This window comes from Lepus europaeus, chromosome 7 (genome assembly GCF_033115175.1).
Source record: "Lepus europaeus isolate LE1 chromosome 7, mLepTim1.pri, whole genome shotgun sequence".
Classification (NCBI taxonomy): Eukaryota; Metazoa; Chordata; class Mammalia; order Lagomorpha; family Leporidae; genus Lepus; species Lepus europaeus.
Window position 1 is genome coordinate 30134082 of NC_084833.1, and position 20236 is coordinate 30154317.

General features: G+C 41.0%; 1 protein-coding gene across 1 annotated transcript in view; it reads right to left on the reverse strand.

The window, feature by feature from the left end:
• Window positions 1–1858: 1858 nt before the first annotated feature.
• The window catches only part of PDHX (pyruvate dehydrogenase complex component X), a 92606-nt gene continuing 74228 nt past the window's right edge, over window positions 1859–20236 (reverse strand). Inside the window, exons 8-11 of the mRNA XM_062196313.1 lie at window positions 18156–18214; window positions 14985–15143; window positions 6484–6548; window positions 1859–3012 (exon numbers count right to left, since the gene is read on the reverse strand). Of these exons, the coding sequence (XP_062052297.1) occupies window positions 2754–3012; window positions 6484–6548; window positions 14985–15143; window positions 18156–18214 (542 nt within the window). The 3' untranslated portion in view covers window positions 1859–2753. The remainder of the gene's footprint in view (window positions 3013–6483; window positions 6549–14984; window positions 15144–18155; window positions 18215–20236) is intronic.

A 20236-nucleotide genomic window follows, 5' to 3' on the forward strand; every position in this document is an offset into this window, starting at 1 on the left:
AGCTGGGAGTCCAATCGGTGCCCACATGGGATCCTGGCACTGCAGGGAGCAGCTTTATCTACTATGCCATGGTGCTGGCCCCAGGCATATAGATTTCTTAGTAATGCTTCAAACAAAGGAGTCTGGCCAGCAGTGTGCTGATGGTTTTAATCTGCTGGCTCTGTAAATGTGAACTGGAAAGTGCCATTAAGGAAAGGCAGAGCCATTTGACTTACAAATTCCAATAGTCATTGACATTTTCATGCTCAAGTACTCACTGGCAAGTGTGCTGCCTTTTCCTTGGAAGTCTTCCCACTATTTTAGTCATATCCTCTATCTAAATGAGAAAAGAGGTGAGGAGGTACAAACTTTCATTTTCTACCCTCTCAGTATGATACTTGCTACTACAAAAAGGTCAGTAATGTGGAAGGAGCTGGCAGACCACGCAGCATCCAGCTCAAACCAAGGATGCCCTACGCGCTTCTCAAATCAGTGTTAACTTTTGATCTCATGATCTCATGCTGCAAGAGATGGACAGAATTCTTTATTTATTTTAAAAGCAGAGTGACAGAGAAGGAGAAACACACACACACACACAGAGGGAAAGCGAGATCTTCCATCTGCTGGTTCACTTCCCAAATGGCTGCAAGAGCCAGGGTTGGGCCAGGCTAAAGCCAGCAGGAGCCAGGAACTTCTCCCATGTGGGTATCTGTGTCCAAGGACTTGGGTCATCCAATGCTGCTTTTCTAGGTACATTAGGAGGAAGCTGGATCAGAAGTGGAGCTGCCAGGACTTGAACTCTGATATGGCACTCTGATATGAGAGTAGGAATTCCAAGCAGTGGCTTAACCCACTGCACTACAGGGCTGACTCCAATAGGGCTTTTAAGAAATGATAAATTTTCTTATATAATTCTCATTAGTATTGAAATATTAGAGAAGATATTTTTGGCTTAAATGAATAACCACTTGTACCAGCATCTAAGAAGGCAAACCACAAGAAGCAACTAATTGTATGAGACTGGTTATGTCTATAAAGAATCAAAATGCCATAAATTTATATCGCATTTTGGCTGTACAGTTCACAGTTTTGTAAGGCAGGCAGGGATGGGTCTCAGTGCCCATTTCATTTCCAGGGAAAGTGAGGCACTACTACTGCACAGCCAAGTCCACAGAACACAAAACTCCAAGCCAAGGCCTGTTTATGGCTTTCTCTTGCTCTTCTTCAGATACAAAATTAGAAAAACAGTCAAATAACTCCAGTTAAAACTAACCTTGAAAACAGCATAACTTAGAAAAGTTATTTTGAAAACTGCATTTAGTTACAATTTCCAGCATAACTGCTAATATGACAAAAGTGTTGAAGACTATTTCTAAAAAGTGGCTTATTAAAACTGAGTAATTGGATTCGGCATTTCTTAGCAGCATCATTTTAGAAGGTTCTCTGGTTAGGGCCTATAGTTCAGCGAGTCACACCTAACTAACTTGCACCACAGTCTTCTGTTGATTCACATGAACCAACATGTACATGAACCCTTCTAGACTGGTTAATTAAATTATCATTCATTATCATCCAATTTAAATAAAGTTATCTTGCCAGTTAGAGCAGAGTTGTAAAAGAGAAAGAAGCTCTTTCAACCTGCTTAACAATTAGGAGAAATTTAATTTTACCAATGGAATCAAAAGGGTATTTCTTATATGTTTTGCTGATTGCTAAGTCTTCTCTCTGCTCTTCCCAAACTTTGTACCTTTCTTATTAGTTTTGTAATGTCATAGTGATTTTAAACTCCTTCTTTCTCCTGTAGTCTCTTTTAAGCTGTTTCTGAGAAATCAATAATCTTTAAGGTTTCACTAAACATCTGAGTGCTCACATTGAACATACAATAGAAATTTTTTGATTTTCTCACACTTTATTGCACAGTACAAATCTGATTAAAATGCACTGAGTACAACATTTTGTGCTGAAACCAACACTAACGTCAAACGTTTGGTAGGAGATACCACCGTTTACTTAAATATAGTTCAACTTGGCATAAAGGTGAGTTTTCTTCTGAAGGCTTAGATGTGTCAGCTGTAGCTTTTAATTGACCCAAACAACTTTGTTGGTGTCTTTCCTTCTTCATTTTTGCTTCTTTTGTTCTTCTTCTTCAGAAGTTCACAGTGTAACAGAGTGGAATTATGACTAATAGAAACTACTTTAAAACATATGGCTTTACATACACAAAAAATTCAGTAATGTTGCCACAACCCCTCATATAATTTGATCCTTATTTACTATTATCCAGAATAAATTTCTGTACATACTAAATTGTTCAAGTATATCTATAGCAGTGTTTGTAACAGAGAGGTCCCACTGCTCGATGAATGGGCCTCTCTTTGAAGATCACTTCAAACTTTAATACAATTAAGGTACAGTTTTAACAACGTTTTGATTTTACAATGTATCATACATTCTCAAATATCCTAAAATGCTCAAAGGAGCTAAACATAATTTGATTTACAGCTAGTTTAATATCCCTTTTGTACAGCACCAGAAGTTAAAAATGGATCTAACCAAATGGTCTCCTTTATTACAGTTTCTCACCACTTATTTCTATAACAATAAATCCAATTTGAGAATGAAGACAACTCGGGTCAAATGCCTTCACCTTAAATAAATAAACATCTCATCCACTTCACACTTAAGATGCGTAACTGCTTTCCTACAGAGTCTGGTTCTTAGTAACAGCTGTTCCATTAGTTAAGCCAAAGCCCCAGTGCACCTATCTATGAGGACTAAGCAAGTCGGATAGGATTCTCTAGGTTTGCTTTAAAACTTTCAAGAAACCTGGTAGCCAGCTCGTCGTCGACCACTCGACTGTCGCTGGACATTGTGACGGTGATGAGCTGGTGCTGCTGCAGTTTGGTGTTCCCCTCTTCATCCTCAGCGAGCTTCAGCACAGGCCGGAATCGCCCAACAGCCAAGATGCAGGCCTGGGGAGGGTTGATCACTGCGGTAAACTCATCGATGCCAAACATCCCCAAGTTGGAAATACTGGAGAGAGAAGGGAAAACACCCTGAAGATGCCATGTCCTTAATCAAAGTAACCCGTTCCCAGCCTATTTCAAAGACCAAGAATACAAATCAGCACACACACAAACACTGTGTCTACAATCAGACATGTTTTCGGCATTGAACTGGCGGTCCCAGGCAATGGTATATGGCAAGAAAAAGAAATATATGATGCCATAAGTACTAGAAAAAAGAAATAGGACTGTTATCCACTGATGAACTGATTGAGTATATAGAGAATCCAGAGCACCACAAATAAGTCAGTTAAAATTCATAAGCTACCAGATACATGGTCAATATAAAAATTCATTTTGTGTCTATTTATAAATTGCTGTAACTAGAAAAATGGAATTTAAAAATAATAATGGTGATTTGAGTCTAAGATTTATCTGGAAATACAAACATCTATGAAAAACAATCTTCAAGATTTTTGTTACTAGATATTAAAGTTACAGCTTGGTGGTCCTGAGCAAAGGACAGACCAATGGGCCAGCGGGAAACAAGACGGAACACATAAGAGACCAACACATGTATGCGGGCACTTTCTCAATGCTACGGAGAAGAAGGAATATTCACTATGAATGTTGCTGGGTCAATTTAATATCCACATGGCAAAAAAAAAAGAGACAGAGAGACAAACATTTCGACCTCTACTTTGTCTCAGACACAAAGTTCAATTTTTCAGTGGGTTATGAATTATATATAAAAGTAAATTTATAATGCTTCTATAAGATAACACAGAAGAATAACTTTGCAACCGTGGGATAGGCAATAATTACTAGCAGAAAACTACAATAAAGAAAAAGATAGGACAGGTGTGCTGTGTACAGCAGGTTGACCTGCTGCTTGCAATGCCTATACCCTGTACCAGACGGCTACTTAGGACTGGCTACTTCAGTTTTCTGATCCAGCTCTTTGCTAAGGCATCATGGAAAGCAGCAGATGATGGCTGAAATGCTTGGTCCCCTGCAACCAAACTGGGAGACCTAGATGGAGTTCTGAGCTTTTGACTTTGGCCTGGCCCAGCCCTGGCCGTTATGGGCCAGAAAGAGAACCAGCAAGTAGACTGACTGATCAATCTCTCTTTCTCTCTCTCCTCTTCCTCCCCCTACGCAAACTCCACCAATCTTTCATAGATGAAAATAAATAAATAATTTCTCAAAAAATTACCAATAAAAATTTATTAAAACTCACAACTTTTTTTTTTTTTTTTTGACAGGTAGAGTTAGTGAGAGACAGAGAGAGAGAGAGAGAGAAAGGTCTTCCTTCCATTGGTTCACTCCCCAAATGGCTGCAATGGCTGGCGCGCTGTGCTGATCTGAAGCCAGGAGCCAGGTGCTTCTCCTGGTCTCCCATGCGGGTGCAGGGCCCAAGAACTTGGGCCATCCTCCACTGCCTTCCCGGGCCATAACAGAGAGCTGGCCTGGAAGAGGAGCAACCGGGACAGAATCCGGCACCCCAACCGGGACTAGAACCTGGAGTCCAGAGCCGCAGACAGAGGATTAGCCTAGTGACCTGCGGCGCTGGCCCAAAACTCACAACTTCTGTTCATTTAAAAACAGCACTAAAAAAGTCTAAAGCCAAGACATAGAGTGGGAAAAGCTATCTGAAATACTACATGTCTTACAAGGTCTATGTTACCTGGAGATAATAAATGGACACACATTGGGGCTGGCGCTGTGGGGCAGAGGGTTAACACCCTGGCCCGAAGCGCCGGCATCCCATATGGGTGCCAGTTCTAGTCCCGGCTGCTCCTCTTCTAAACAAGCTCTCTGCTATGGCCTGAGATAGCAGAAGAAGATGGCCCAAGTGCTTGGGTCCCTGCACCCACGTGGGAGACCCAGAAGAAGCTCCTGGCTTCGGATTGGTGCAGCTTCGGCCATTGTGGCCAACTGGAGGTTGAACCAGCAGATGGAAGACCTCTCTCTCTGTCTCTACCTCTCTCTGTAATTCCGTCTTTCAAATAAATAAAATAAATCTTTAAAAAAAAATGGACACATGCCTTTATCAGACTGCCAGATGGTAGATAAATAAAATATTCAAATGTTATTAATCTGTACTTCTCAGACCACAGAGAGTAACACACCTCAAGAATGGTGAAAACTTACAACCGAACACTGCTAGTGTTGGCAAGAATAGGAAGCAGTGGGAATTCTCATGCACTGTTACTGGAAGTATGAATCTAAGTAAACATTTTTGAAAATTACTTGGTAGTGTTAAGGGTTTTAACTCAAGAAATTCTAATTTTAGATCCACACAACAAAAACCTGTACACATATTCACAATAAGACATTGACAAGGATGTTCACAGCACCATTATTATTTGTAATATCACCAATCTGGAAACAAGACAAGTGTCCATTAATAGTAAATCAAGGCCAGCGCTGCGGCTCACTAGGCTAATCCTCCGCCTTTCGGTGCCGGCACACCGGGTTCTAGTCCCGATTGGGGCACCGGATTCTGTCCCGGTTGCCCCTCTTCCAGGCCAGCTCTCTGCTATGGCCCGGGAGTGCAGTGGAGGATGGCCCAAGTGCTTTGGCCCTGCACCCCATGGGAGACCAGGAGAAGCACCTGGCTCTTGCTATCAGATCAGTGCAGTGCGCCAGCCGCAGCACGGCGGCCGTGGCAGCCATTGGAGGGTGAACCAACGGCAAAGGAAGACCTTTCTCTCTGTCTCTCTCACTGTCCACTCTGCCTGTCAAAAAAAAAAAAAAAAAGAAAAAGAAAAGAGTAAATCAGGTGTGCACATTTATACAACAGCGTACTACAGAGTGTGACGATGAACCCACAGCTGCTTCACCCAGCAATACGGTGACTCTCACAGACACAGATGCGGAGTGGAAAAAGCCACTATAGGAAGCAGTGAATACAAAGATCAAAACAAATTTAGAGTGCTCCTTTCCAGAATGGTGGTTACCTGTGCGGAGGGGCCCAGGGAGGTGCTGGGACACAGGTAAAGTTTTGCATCTCACTCTGAGTGATCACAGTTTCTTTGCTTTATCAAAACTAAGCCACACTCAGTGCACTCTGCTGTCTGAGCAGTCTCCAAAACGTTCATGGAAAATGCATACCATGAAAAAACCATGCATGAATTTCATTTTTTTTGCACCCAGATAAACTTATCTTTTAATTCTATTTTTCACCAACTTTCTGAAGTACTCTCATATCTAAGATACACTAAAAATGAACTGGTAATAAGTAACTTAAACAGAGATCACACGGAGGACATTACTGAAGAGGTAAAACCTTAGGAACCTGCATGTCATTCCAAGAAGAATGTGTGCTTCAGCACTGATGACTTCCCCCTGGTTCTGTGTGAGATGACAGCTAGCCTGAAGCACACTTTCACGTATTCTATTGTTTAAATCAAGTATGAGACATTTAACTTAAGTTTTAAAAATGTTTCAGATAAATAAATCAAACAGGCTGAAATAAGTAAGAATTTAAATTTACCTAAAAGATCCTCCTTGGTATTCTTCAGGCAACAATTTTCCATCTCTTGCCTTCTTCGAGAGAGCCTGAGAAAAAGACAGAGACACCAACAACATGTTACACGGTCGCTCTTATCACCTGAGCTATATGTACAACATACACTCTTATCTCTGATATGCCTTGATTGGACTATATAATTAAGCTGCTACACATAATTTTCTCTAATACAACTAATGAAAAAAAAAAAGACTATAGAAAACTCAAGAAGCTAAAGATGCTAATCAAAACTCTACAGAAAATTTTTCTGTAAAACATTTTCAAATACTGGAATTACATTGTACACCACTACTCTGAAGAATGTTTCAGTGTTTCCTATATACAAAATATAATTTTCATTTTGTCTGTAAAATTCCTTCTTGTAATAGAAAATATTAGAAGAAGTCACTCATGTCAATCTTGCAGATTTTAAAGAAATTATACAATGGCAGGGCCACTGTTATGGCGTAACGGGTAAAGCCATCGCCTGCAATGCCGGCATCCTTTGTGGGTGAGGATTTGAGTCCCCGTTGCTCCACTTCCAATCCAGCTCATGGCTAATGTGCCTGGAAGGGCAGTGGAGGAAGGCCCAGGTGCTTGGGTCCTTGCATGTACATGGGAGACCTGGATGTAGCTCCTGGCTCCTGGTTTTGGCATACCTTGGCCCTAGCCATTGTGGCCACTTGGGGAATGAACCAGCAGACGGAAGATTGCTCAGTGGCAACCTAAGTAGCATACACACAAGCCCACCACCAACACATCTGTTTTTATTTTTCCATGTTTGTCTAATCTTTATTCACAAAATCACCTCAGAAAATGATTTAAAAAATAGAATTTTATATTTCACTCAATATTATATATATATTTTTGTGTTGTTAGTCTTCATAAAATGATTTTTTATGTCTACTTAACATTCTAAAGAATGCATCTGCAATAATATGCAGTCATTATTCCAGTGTCACAAATTGGTTCACTGGTTTCTTCTGAATTACAGAATTTATTGGAGTTATAGTGCCCTAGAGATTGACTTTTTTTTGGTTCTGGATCTTACAGCTGAAACATTACCTGTCTGAGTTAGTCTAATTTATACTGCCACAAGGAATATAAAAATGCACTTTCCCATCACTCTTGAGAGTACCAATGATGAAAAGAGAAATGAAGTTGACAGTGGCATTGAGTAACAGAGTCAAATTTTCTTCCCACCACTTGCACTTGGAATTAACCATACTTCAGTTAATCTTTATTTTTCAATATGTCAAGAACAAAGAAACAGAAGTTGAGCCATTACATACAAACAATAATGAATTAGTTTATGAGGACAGAAGAAAAAGATGTTGTCAATTGGACAGATGAAATACATGTAGAGCACACTTAATATTTTGTATCACATAGCCAACATAAGTACAATTACAGTCAAAGTTGGTTATTTAATTTTGAGCCATAGCTCATTTAAATTTTCTTAAGATTTTATTTATTTATTTGAGAAGTACAGTTACAGATAGTGAGAGGGAGAGACAGAGAGAAAGGTCTTCCATCCACTGGTTTACTCCCCAAATGGCTGCAACAGCCAGAGCTGGGCCAATCTGAAGCCAGAAGCCAGGAGCTTCCTCTGGGTCTCCCATGTAGGTACAGGAGCCCAAGCACTTGGGCCATCTTCTACTGTTTTCCCAGGCCATAGCAGAGAGCTGGATCGCAAGAGGAAAAGCCAGGACTAGAACCAGTGCCCATATGGATGCCAGCGCTTCAGGTGGAGGATTAACCTATTGCACCACAGCAACAGTCCCTGGTTTAATTTCGAAAAACTAAATTATTCTTTAAAAATCTCCAAAATTTACAAATGACCATAACACATTATTTCCTGCTTTAACTCCTGTTCCTAAATCCAGGTGCCTGCTAATACAAAGCCTGAAAGGCAGCAGAGGTGGCCCGAGTAATTGGGTTCTTGCCATCTACATGAGAGACCTGGACTATATTACCGGCTCCTGGCCCTGCCCTGGTCACTGTGAGCATTTCAAGAATGAACGAGCAGATGGGAACTCTCAAAAAATATATATATATATAAATAAATAAAAAGAGTAGGCAGTCCATAAATGTATTTGTATTTTCCTGCCTTAATCAATATAATTTTCCCATGATTTAAACAGACATATACCATGTGAATGTGGAAAAACATTTTTTAAGGCAAATGACCTCAACATATGCTGATTACTAGACTGGAACAATGAAAAACAAAACTCATTTTATGAACTGACTACGAGTACACATACTGTAACTTTTAAAAAACAACCTTCTTTAGATAGACCTTAAATACATCAGCAGGATATTTTTGTCAATGAACTCCAATAAAAAAAAAGTGGAATCAGCAAGAATTTGAGTAGGATGCTAATTCTGAAAATCTGTAATTCTCATAGGACTCTCCTGGAAATGTGAATTTAAAATTAAAGTACATGGTAGCTGAGGGCTCTAAAGAAAAGCAGCAAATACTTTTGTAATAGATATCTCTTCTGTTTCTCATTCATTCAATTAATGAAAAGTTAAGAATAGCATAGGATCAAAGATTTGAATCCCCAAGGAATACAAACTTGAACTTGGCTGGGGCATGCCTTTAACCCAAACACTGACAGCTCTGGGATTACTGATTGTCAAGAAACCTGGACTCCACAGATAGGTTATCAGGGAGCCAAAAACCTTGAAAAATTACCTGAATGAAACATTTTTATTAAAAATTTTTAAAACAATAAATTGAGCAACTACTATCTTCTAAGCACTCTTCTAGAAGTAGATATATGGCAATGAACAAGACAGTCACCATCAGACAGTCAACATAGAAGGGTCAACAAATAAAGAATGCAATTTCAAGAACTGAGAAGCCGTATGAAGACAACACAACAGGGTAACGGTACAGACTGCTGGGAGCTACTGAAGCCGTGGCCGCTACAGAAGGCCTGAGGAAGTGGCAGTCGAAGGGAGGAATGAAGAGTGAAGAGCAGCCAGCCAGGTGAAGATGAGAGAGAAGTATGGACTGGATGGGGTGCTTTGCGAGCCAGAGTTCAGAGCTCAACCTGCTCACGACCCCGAAGGTTCCCTCCAAAGAACAAGCTCTCTCACCAGGTGGACAGCTTCAGATTCTGGGGCAGGTTCTCGCGCCCTCTGCCTGCCTGCGGAGGTACTACCCTCACACTCCTGCTCGAATCTTCACGGCTTCTTTGGCAGACTATGCTGACGCAAGGCTCTCTTGACTCTGTCTACCCAGTCACCGATCTCAAATTCTGAAACCAAAGACTGGTCTTGCAAACACAGCATATCAATCACTGTGCATGTGCTATCACTCTTGGGTCTTCGGCTATTCTCAACTTGTCTGTTTCTTCAAGTCCAGGAACTGCTTCTCAAATAGTTGTAGGGGAAGCCCACTACTGTTTGTAGAACAGTGTCTGCTCACCACAGCACATGACAGTTTCATTACTAAGAAGCTGCGAAGCTTAATGGTTCGGAGCACAGGCTCTGGTCTGGTCTATGGTCTAATTTACTTGTACCTGATAGGATGATTCTGAAGAGGCTTAAAAATTAAAGTGCACAAAAGGCTCTTTTTTTAAAAAAGTATTTTATGAAAGGCTACAACCAAGTAATATGCCAGCTGCTATTATTGTTATAGCTATCATTTTAATTGTACACATACTCCTATGATTCTTTTAAACAAGATTACTGTTATTATACATGAATTATTACCATTATTCTATCTGAAGCAGATCTTGCTCTCAGAATTGAAATCATTCCAAATTTTATGTGTTCAAATACATAAACATTACACTTTTTAATAAGCTATTATAGTACAATGCTTGATGTAGACATGTAGACAAGATTCAAATTGTATAAAAACTGCACTCTTCCACAAACAGAACATTTTTTGTCTCACTTTTTGCAGGAGTAGGGGTTTAAAATATAGCAACATGACAGCATGGAAGGCCAAAAGGGAAGGCCCCTAACTGTGTAAGAAACTCAGGGCAGCTGCAGGGGGTTGTTCACAGTAGAGAAGACTGCAATACAATCTTGCAGCCAGTGTTTCAAATTGGTGCATGAGTCGTTTCTTAATGTCTGCTAGCTCACAAGGTCAAATGAACATTATTTTATCCTTTGTGAAGAATTATCTAAAATACATAGTTTCTAAGCACCTGTGATTTCAGTTTCTTAAAAAAATCATGCTTCCATCTCTAAATCATTTCAGCAAGAGACAAATTTTTTAAGAGGACAGAGGTATCCCTGTCTCTCATACACATATACTCCTGTACATTAGAGAGCTACTGTGCTGAACAGGCCACACGCTAGTGCCTGACTCTCATGAGAAGCCTCCCCATCCTTCTGAACAGAAGCACAGGTGGTCACACCCATCAGTGCTGTTAGGTTCTGTGCCCTGCGAGCCTGAGGCCTAGTATGAGACCCGTCCAGCCAAGACTTCCTACAAGAATCTCCATGGTGGGGGTGGGGTGCGCAAACCAAATCTTCCTTTCTGGGGCCAGCGCTGTGGTATAGTAGGCTAAGCCTCCACCTGTGGCGCCAGCATCCCATATGAGCACCAGTTCAAGTCCCGGCTGCTTCACTTCCAATCCAGCTCTTGCTATGGCCTGGGAAAACAGTGGAAGATGGCCCAAGTCCTTGGATCTGACCAGTCTGGCCACTGTGGCCATTTGGAGAGTGAACCAGTGGATGGAAGACTTTTCTGTCTCTCCCTCTCTCTGTAACTCTATCTTTCAAATTAATTAATTAATTAATAAACCTTAAAAAAAAAAAAAACCCATCTTCATAGAAGGCCAAATCAAATCCTCCTGCCTGGCAACCAAAGACAGTAAAAAGACAAAGGGCTGGCAAAGAAGCAGATGACCAGACCTGGCGGGGTGGGGCGGGGCTTGGGGGGTGGGGATGGAAATGGTGAAAGGAAGGAGAGAGGTGCAAGTGTGCAGAGGTGATTTAAGTACAGGCTTTAGAACCAAACTGCTGGTTTAAGGAAATCCTCACTTCCACAGCTTTTTGGTTCTACTATGTTGGGCAAATTTCTTGAAGTTACTAAAACTCAGAGTTCTCAATTTCTAAATGGGTAGCTAAGCTTCCAACTACAGTAGTGGGATAATAGGATGCAATGAAGTACTTAGCCCAGTGCCTGGCATATCCTCAGTCTAAGAATAGAGGGTGGATCCCATTTCCCATGTTGAATCTTTCTCTCCCTTTTTGATTCTATCAGTTAGTATTAGCAGACACTTGTCTTGTTTGTGTGATCCCTTTGATTCTTAGACCTATCAGAGCCATCGGTTGTGAACTGAAATTAATCACTTGGACTAGTGAGATGGCATTGATACATGCCACCTTGATGGGATTGTATTGGAATCCCCTGGTACATTTCTAACTCCATCATTTGCAGCAAGTCAGATTGTGCATGTCCCAAATTGTACATCTCCTCCCTCTTTTTTCCACTCTTAAATTTAACAGGGATCACTTTTCAGTTAAAATTTAAACACCTAAGAATAATTGTGTGTTAATTACAGAGTTCAACCACTAGTACTAGAACAACAACAACAACAACAAATACTAAAAAGGATAAAGTATTACATTGTACATCTAGAGCCAGGACAAGAGCTGATCAGGTCATAGTTACACAGCAGACTCATAGAATGGCAGATGTCCTAAACAACACTCTGGCCTCAGAATCAGCCCTTAAGGCATTCGGATCTGGCTGAAGAGCCCATGAGAGATTGTAGGCATGGAAAGCCAAGACACCATGGAAAAGAAAAAAAAGAAGAAGACCTAAATGAAAGATCTCTGCAAGTGAGATCCCAGTGGAAAGAACGGGGCCATCAAAGAAGGAGGTACCTTTCTCTGAAGGGAGGAGAGAACTTCCACTTTGACTATAACCCTATCGGAATAAGATCAAAGTCAGCGAACTCTAAAGGCTTCCATAGCCTTGGCAACTCATGACTAGAGCCTAGGGAGATTACTGACGCCATGAACAGGAGTGTCAAATTGTTAAGTCAGCAACAGGAGTCACTGTGTACTTACATCCCATGTGGGATCTGTCCTTAATGTGTTGTCTAATGTGCAGTGATGCTATAACTAATACTGAAACAGTATTTTTACACTTTGTGTTTCTGTGTGGGTGCAAACTGATGAGATCTTTACTAATTATATACAGAATCAATCTTCTGTATATAAAGATAATTGGAAATAAAAAAAAACTGGTGTTAAATTGGAAATGGCATAGAAAATTAATTAATTTTTAAAAAATATTATGTAGGATCTCTGTCTTTAATGTGCTGTACACTCTTATTTAATGCTATAACTAGTACTCCAACAGTATTTTTTTTTTTCACTATGTGTTGCTATATGGCGGCAAACTGTTGAAATCGTTACCTAATATATACTAAACTGATCTTCTGTATATAAAGAGAATTGAAAATGAATCTTGATGTGATTGGAAGGGGAGAGGGAGTGGGAAAGGGGAGGGTTGTGGGTGGGAGGGAAGTTTTGGGAGGGGGAAGCCATTGTAACCCATAAGCTGTACTTTGGAAATTTATATTCATTAAATAAAAGTTTAATTAAAAAAAAAAAAAAGAATAGAGGGTGGATCATAAACAAACAGCAGGGTGGGTGGGAGGAGCAGGCAGACAAGCAGCCAGAGCTCAGCACACCCTGGGGGCCAGAACAGGATCTGCTCAGAGGCTGACAGAGACCAGCATTCCAGGGGGGCTGACTGCCCTCCCTACCTGAGGCTGTGAGACCTACAATGGTTAATTAGTAAAAATTTATAACATACAGTACTTCATACTTACAGGTTATTTCCACACTTAGACTCATTTGACCTCCACAAAAACACTCAGATACACATATTCCCATTGGTGCTGAAAATTCCAGATGAACAAAAAGCACATACCATATCCCAGCAAATCAACCTCTATTACTCTATTACTTTCACTTTGGAATGGCACAAATTAATGCCACTTTGCAATTAAAAATAACCATTGCATTTTTATCTATACATACTGTGCAAATCATTTCAAAAAGGAGATAAGAGCACAAAATGTCAATTCTACAATTAAGGCTCACCCTTAATTACAGCTAACTTTAAAAGTCCAAGTAAACTCAACATGTATGGGAACGCTTTTCAAAGCAGACTCACTTGCATTCATGACTTCATTCTGGGCAGGGAAGTCTACACACTCATACGCTAGAAGCTCCCCTAAAGAAGTCTTGTTTTCTACTCTTTGTTCCCTTCAGCGCTTGCTCTACACTCTACATATGAGAGGATCTCCGTAAAGGGGAAAAAGCAAAGACTCTTCTATCCAAATGAACCTACATTTTCAATGCAAGTCCTTCAAGACCTGTGATACTGCTGTCAAAAACACCACTGAAGATTATCAGGCCTGCCTGGCTGACCTACTGCCTGTATTTCTGTCAACTCAGTGAGCTATTTTTGGCAAAATTGGACTTGCTCACATTACCTTGGTAATATCAAGTAGTTTGTGTGGTTTCAATTTTAGAGAGGAAATTAGTAAAATAATCTTTCTTTTAAGAACCTAATCTTAACACAAACCTATCCAGTAGCGTCTTCACAGTACTAGCTTCAGTTTTTCCTCAACCTTAGCATTGATCTGAAACAGCACCTTTGGGTTGAATTCTAGACACTGGGAAATTATGTTTTTGTCTGTGAATAAGGTTGGTCCCTAATTTAGCTATATGTTATTTTTGAATTTTTAAAAATTTTCTTAAAATAGTTCATGCCTGGAAAATAACTTAATTGGGTTCAATTCCTGGCTCCTGTCTTGATTCTAGCTTCCTATTAATACAGACCCTAGGATGGCCAGTGCTGCGGCATAGCAGGTAAAGCCACTGCCTACAGTGCCAGCATCCCATATGGGTACCGTTTCTGATCCAGCTCTCTGCTATGGCCTGAGAAAGCAGTAGAAGATGGCCCAACTCCTTGGGCCCCTGTACCCACGTGGGAGACCCGGAAGAAACTCCTGGCTCTTGACTTTGGATTGGCACAGCTCCAGCCATTGCAGCTGTTTGGGGAGTGAACCAGCGGGAGACCTCTCTCTCTGTCTCTGCCTCTCTGTAACTCTGCCTTTCAAATTAATAAATAAATCTCAAAAAAAAAAAAAAAAATACAGACCTTAGAATGCAGGAGGTGATAGCTCAAGTAATTGGGTTTCTGTCACTCACACGGGGGACCTGGTCCTAGCTCCTGGCTCCCAGCTTCAGCCTTAGCCCAGCCCTGGACACTGCAGACATTTGGGGATAGAAGTTCATTTGCATACATGCTCTCTTTCTCTGTCTGCCCCTCTGTCAATGAAATAATTTTTTTAATCTCATATACACAGGTGATAATCTTGACATAAACTACTCCCCCACAGATCAATGTGATTATATCAAGATTGATCAGAAAGTAATTATCTGAAAGTATATTCTAACATTTTGGAAACATAGTATTTCTTAAGACACACCTTTACAGAACTGGCAATTTCCTGTATGCCCTTAGCAGCAGCGTCTTTTATGATTGGCGTAATTAAACCTTTATCTGTTGCCACAGCCACGGAAATGTCAATAGATGGCAGTTGCTTTGGGCCTTCTCCATCCCAGCTTACGTTAACACCTGGCATTTGCTAGAAAGAGGGAAAAACGTGTTACAAAGAAGCAGCTTCACACCAACGGGATTACAGAAAAATAATAATTAACCCTATTATTCATTTTCCAAAGTGAATGTAGCCAGACAGAAGGAAATGGATAAAAATATGGCTTGAAAAAAAATAGTTTGGATTTCTGTGTTAATTACTGTTTATGTTTTGGATGGAGAGTTAAACATATCATCTTTCTGAAGCAAGTCTGAGGAAAATCTGAGGATGGCCATGTTTTGATCTCTTTAGATCACAGCTGAAAAGCTGCTGTTAAATGTAATTGCTATACTTTCAGCCTCAGATGATGCCAAACATGACCTCTGAATGGAGAGGGACCTGCCTCACTAGTACCTATCTGGGGTGTCTATTGGCAGGCCCTTGCTAAATGACTTCCCTATTTAAAAGTGATTTCCTAAGCTTCATAAACAAACAACATAAACGATATAGAGATATGAGTATTTACCCATTTAACACACAAACAAGTATAATGAGGAAAACAGGGTGAACTGACAATGCTGCCAAATATCACAGGAGAAAATCATGCTGCAAAACAGACATCAAAAACAAAGTTCTCTTCTCAAAAAGTTGGCTTTGCACAGAGCAAGATGCTGGCATGCCCCCAGCGAGCTGTTGAAGCGTGGCAGTCCACACTTTGACTTCACTTTGCTCGAGCTGCCCACCGACATGCTACACTCATTTCCACTGCACGATGACCTTCACCGCACGCTTCAATGACTCCTTCCATTTTTCCATCCTTCAAGGCTGGCTTCAAACATTCAATAAACAAGGCCAAGAATAAAGCCAGAAGTCCCAGTCCCTCAGAAGACTTGAAGTTTTTCATGGACAACATTAAGTAAATGAGGAAAAAAGGAAGACTCACAAATGAAGCCTATCTGGCAATTAGATTTCATTAGAAAATTAAGTAACAAAGATCTACAGGACATCATCTACGTTGCAGTTAAAGGACAAGTAAATGACTCTAGGCCAATAATTTCAGGAATCTAGGAGAAATGAATGATTTTCTGAGAAAACTGCTCCCAAAATTGATTCAAGAGAAAGTTGAAAATTAAACAGATTAGTAATTATAGGAGAAAGAAATGGGAAAGCTGCCAAGATCTCCTCCTCAAAATTGATATATACCAATATGTCTACTGGGGAATGCTATAAAACTTCAAGAAATACTATCTTCATAATTAATTGAAATGAGCACAGAGAAAGGAAAAGAATCCAAATTTATTTTATAAAGCCAGTGATTTCAAAAGAAAAAAAAAATCTGATTGAGTTAGCATAAAATTTAATTTACAATTACTTATGGCACCTAATACAAAATTATATAATCAAACATTAACAAATAGCTAATAATCACTAGTGATTTATTTAAACAGTGTAAGAGTAGATCTATAAAATACTTCAAAACAGTTGGTTAAGAGAAAAACCATATGAACATTTGAAGTTAAAGTTCTCTATTATTGTAGTTCTTGAGAAAAATAATTTCATGATTAAGAATACCTTGACTACAGTACTTAACAAGCTGTGATCCTAGAAAATCTCATCAGAGAAAGAAGGCAGGAATCCTGGGTTCTAAATTCCCATCTCCTGCCACACTCTTATGTTCAGCTGTCTTCCTGCTACCTCTTCTGGGACACTGCTGGACTCCACAAACAACACCAAGTTCTGGATACCCTACTCACACCTGCTCCTATCTTAGTTCTTCCAATTTTAGCACACAGAAAACACTCATTCCATTGCTTGGGCCTAAACTTTGTTCTTTCTTTCACAGCCTACATCCAACCCATCAGCAATCCTGTTGGCTCTCTCTTTAGTTTAACCAAAATCTCCACTTCATCCCAATTCCATGCTTCCATGTTAGTCCAGCCACTGTCATATCTTCTAGCCTTCTCAGAAAGCAGAATGTTTCTATCCTGACCTCGCCACTGGCGCCACACAGAGACCAGAGCAGTGCTTTCTTCTTTTGAAGGCATAAGTGAGATCAAAACCCTCCATAGGCTGGTGTTGTGGCACAACAGGGTTGGACTGCAGCTTGGGTGCCTGCGTTCCATACAGGAGGGCCTGGTTCAAGTCCTGGCTACTCTGCACTTCTGCTTCTTACACTAATGTGCCTGGGAGGCAAGGCATGATGACCCAAGGACTTGGGCCCCTGTCAAACACCATGGAAGACACGGTTCCTGGCTTCAGCCTGGCCCACCCCAGCTGTTGCAGGCCATCTGTGGAGTGAACCAGTGGATGGAAGATCTCTGTCACTCTGCCTTACAAATATATAAATAAATCTTAAAAACAAACAAACAAAAAACCTTCAAAAGGCTTTCTTCTCATTCATAATAAAATCCCTAGTATGCATCATGGACAACAAGGCCTAAGAAACTTTGGTCCCTGCTTCAACCCCTCCTTCTTTTTAAAAACGTTGACCTCACCTCCATCATCCCCGCCTTCCCTGCCCCTGTCCAGGCACACTGTGTCTGTGGATGACACGATCCACTCACACACAGCCTTGTGTGGAAGGCTCTTCTTTCATTTCCTGTGTTTTTTTTGTGTGTGTCTCATATGCTGGCTTGCCAGAGAGGCTGTCCTTGGTGTTTGAAAGCAGCAGCCCCATTATGACGCCCCCTCCACCTGCTGTCTCCTCGGCACTTTCACCACCTGACAATGGCTGTTGCCTGTCCTACCTAGAACAGAAGTCCCATGAATATAGGCTTTTGTCACTGCTGTGTCGCTAATGCCTACAATGTACACAGCACAAGACAGCAGATCAAGTATCTGCCAGACAAATGGTCTTTATTCTGCTATAATTAGTTTGTGAGTCCATTTGATTCTTAGTTCCTCCTTTTGTAAAAATGAGTGAGATTAAATCATAGGATATTTTTTTTTTTACCAAAAAACAATTATGAAATTTTTGTGGCTCCAAAGTAAAGAGCTCTATTTATTACTCTAACAATCCCAAAACACGAGACTATTTTAAAAGCTATGGGTTTCACTACTTACTTTAAGAGTAACAGCTGCTGCCTTGATGATAAAATCATTTACTGACACTTTAATGTCATCTGGAAGGAAAAGAAGCATGTTAAAATTAGTATCCATAAAACTTTAACATTGACTATTCAATTCAAACAAGTAAATTATGAATTGCACTGGCAAACGATAAAAGAATTACAATTCTTTTGTCTGCTTATTCACTAATATTCCTTTGATTAGAAAAATTTGTATTAAATAAGTTCTCAATAAATAACATTAGCCAGGAATGTAAAAGCCTACTTCTGGGCCTTGATCCAATATTTTTTTTTTTAATTTATTTTTTTTTTTGTTTTTGACAGGCAGAGTGGACAGTGAGAGAGAGAGAGACAGAGAGAAAGGTCTTCCTTTGCTGTTGGTTCACCCTCCAATGGCCGCTGCAGCTGGCGCACCACGCTGATCCGAAGGCAGGAGCCAGGTGCTTCTCCTGGTCTCCCATGCGGGTGCAGGGCCCAAGGACCTGGGCCATCCTCCACTGCACTCTCGGGCCACAGCAGAGAGCTGGACTGGAAGAGGAGCAACCGGGACAGAATCCAGTGCCTTGACAGGGACTAGAACCCGGTGTGCTGGCGCCGCAGGTGGAGGATTAGCCTATTGAGCTAATATTTTTAATAGTGCAAACATCATACACAAGAACCTGAAGGAAGCATCACAACTATAACCAGAGGAAAAAGGACCAACTCCTACATCTCCACAAAGACAAAGGCTCTCTCTGTGGTATGTGTATCCAGGAAGCTTCACAAGGTGACTCATTTGTCTTTCTCTATCTTCCTTCTAAAATGTCCTTATCTGTGTATGTTTTATAATACATGAATTACATTAGAAGAGTAATACATATAAGCACTTTAAATAAACACTTGTGTGTGTGAGTGGGGTGCTCAAATTGCTTTTATTGATAGAGTGCACAACAAAAAAAAAAACCTTAAACAATTGCATTAAACACGAGCTGCTTTTTAACTTAACACAACAGGATGCAGCAAATGCCAAAGATGAAGCAATTCTGGCAGGTGTCCGAATGCTGTGAATAAAATGAGGTTCTTTGTCTAGACGGATGAAGAATTCATCAGAACCAATTTCTTTCCAGTATACATAATGATTTTTTGTTTAAAGATTTATTTATTACTTTGAAAGGCAGAGTTACAGAGAGGCAGACAGAGAGAGAGAAAGAGAGGGTCTTCCATCCATTGTCCACTCCCCCATTGGCCGCAACAGCCAGAGCTGCGCCGATCCAAAGCCAGGAGCCAGATTGTTCCAGGTCTCCCACGCGGGTTCAGGGGCCCAAGGACTTGGGCCATCTTTTATTGCTTTCCCAGGCCATAGTGGGATGCGAAGTGAAGTAGCTGGGACTTGAACTGACACCCATATGTGTTGGTTGCCAGCATGCAGGTGGTGGCTTTACCTGCTACGCTACAGCGTTGGCCCCCATGATGATTTTTAAGATAAAGCTGTCGTTCCCTCCCTTCCCACAGAGCTGACCATAACTAATGCATTTGCATTACATCTTTACTTTGGCCAATGGGTATGAAAGTGTTGGAAAAGGTAAATCTCATTTGATTCTCTGAAGAGTTTCTAGAAAAAGACTGTGAATGGTTGAGTCGGGGGAGGGGTCATCTCCACAACATTCCATTTATACACAGAACTAAACAGATGAGCTCAGAGTCACTACTGTGGTTAGAAGTTGGCAGCATGGGAAGGGAACGGAATAGGTGGGGGTAGGGCTGTCCTTAAAAAAAAAAAAAAGGATTTCCCCCAGACTGGGGTGTTTGGGGGTGGCTTGGTCTGTTTCAACCCAAGAGGAATCAGAAGATCAAAAGCAGTTTGGGCTGGCGCCGCGGCTCAATAGGCTAATCCTCCGCCTTGCGGTGCTGGCACACCGGGTTCTAGTCCCGGTCAGGGCACCAGATTCTGTCCCGGTTGCCCCTCTTCCAGGCCAGCTCTCTGCTGTGGCCCGGGAGTGCAGTGAAGGATGGCCCAAGTGCTTGGGCCCTGCACCCACATGGGAGACCAAGATAAGCACCTGGCTCCTGCCATAGGATCAGCGCGGTGCGATGGCC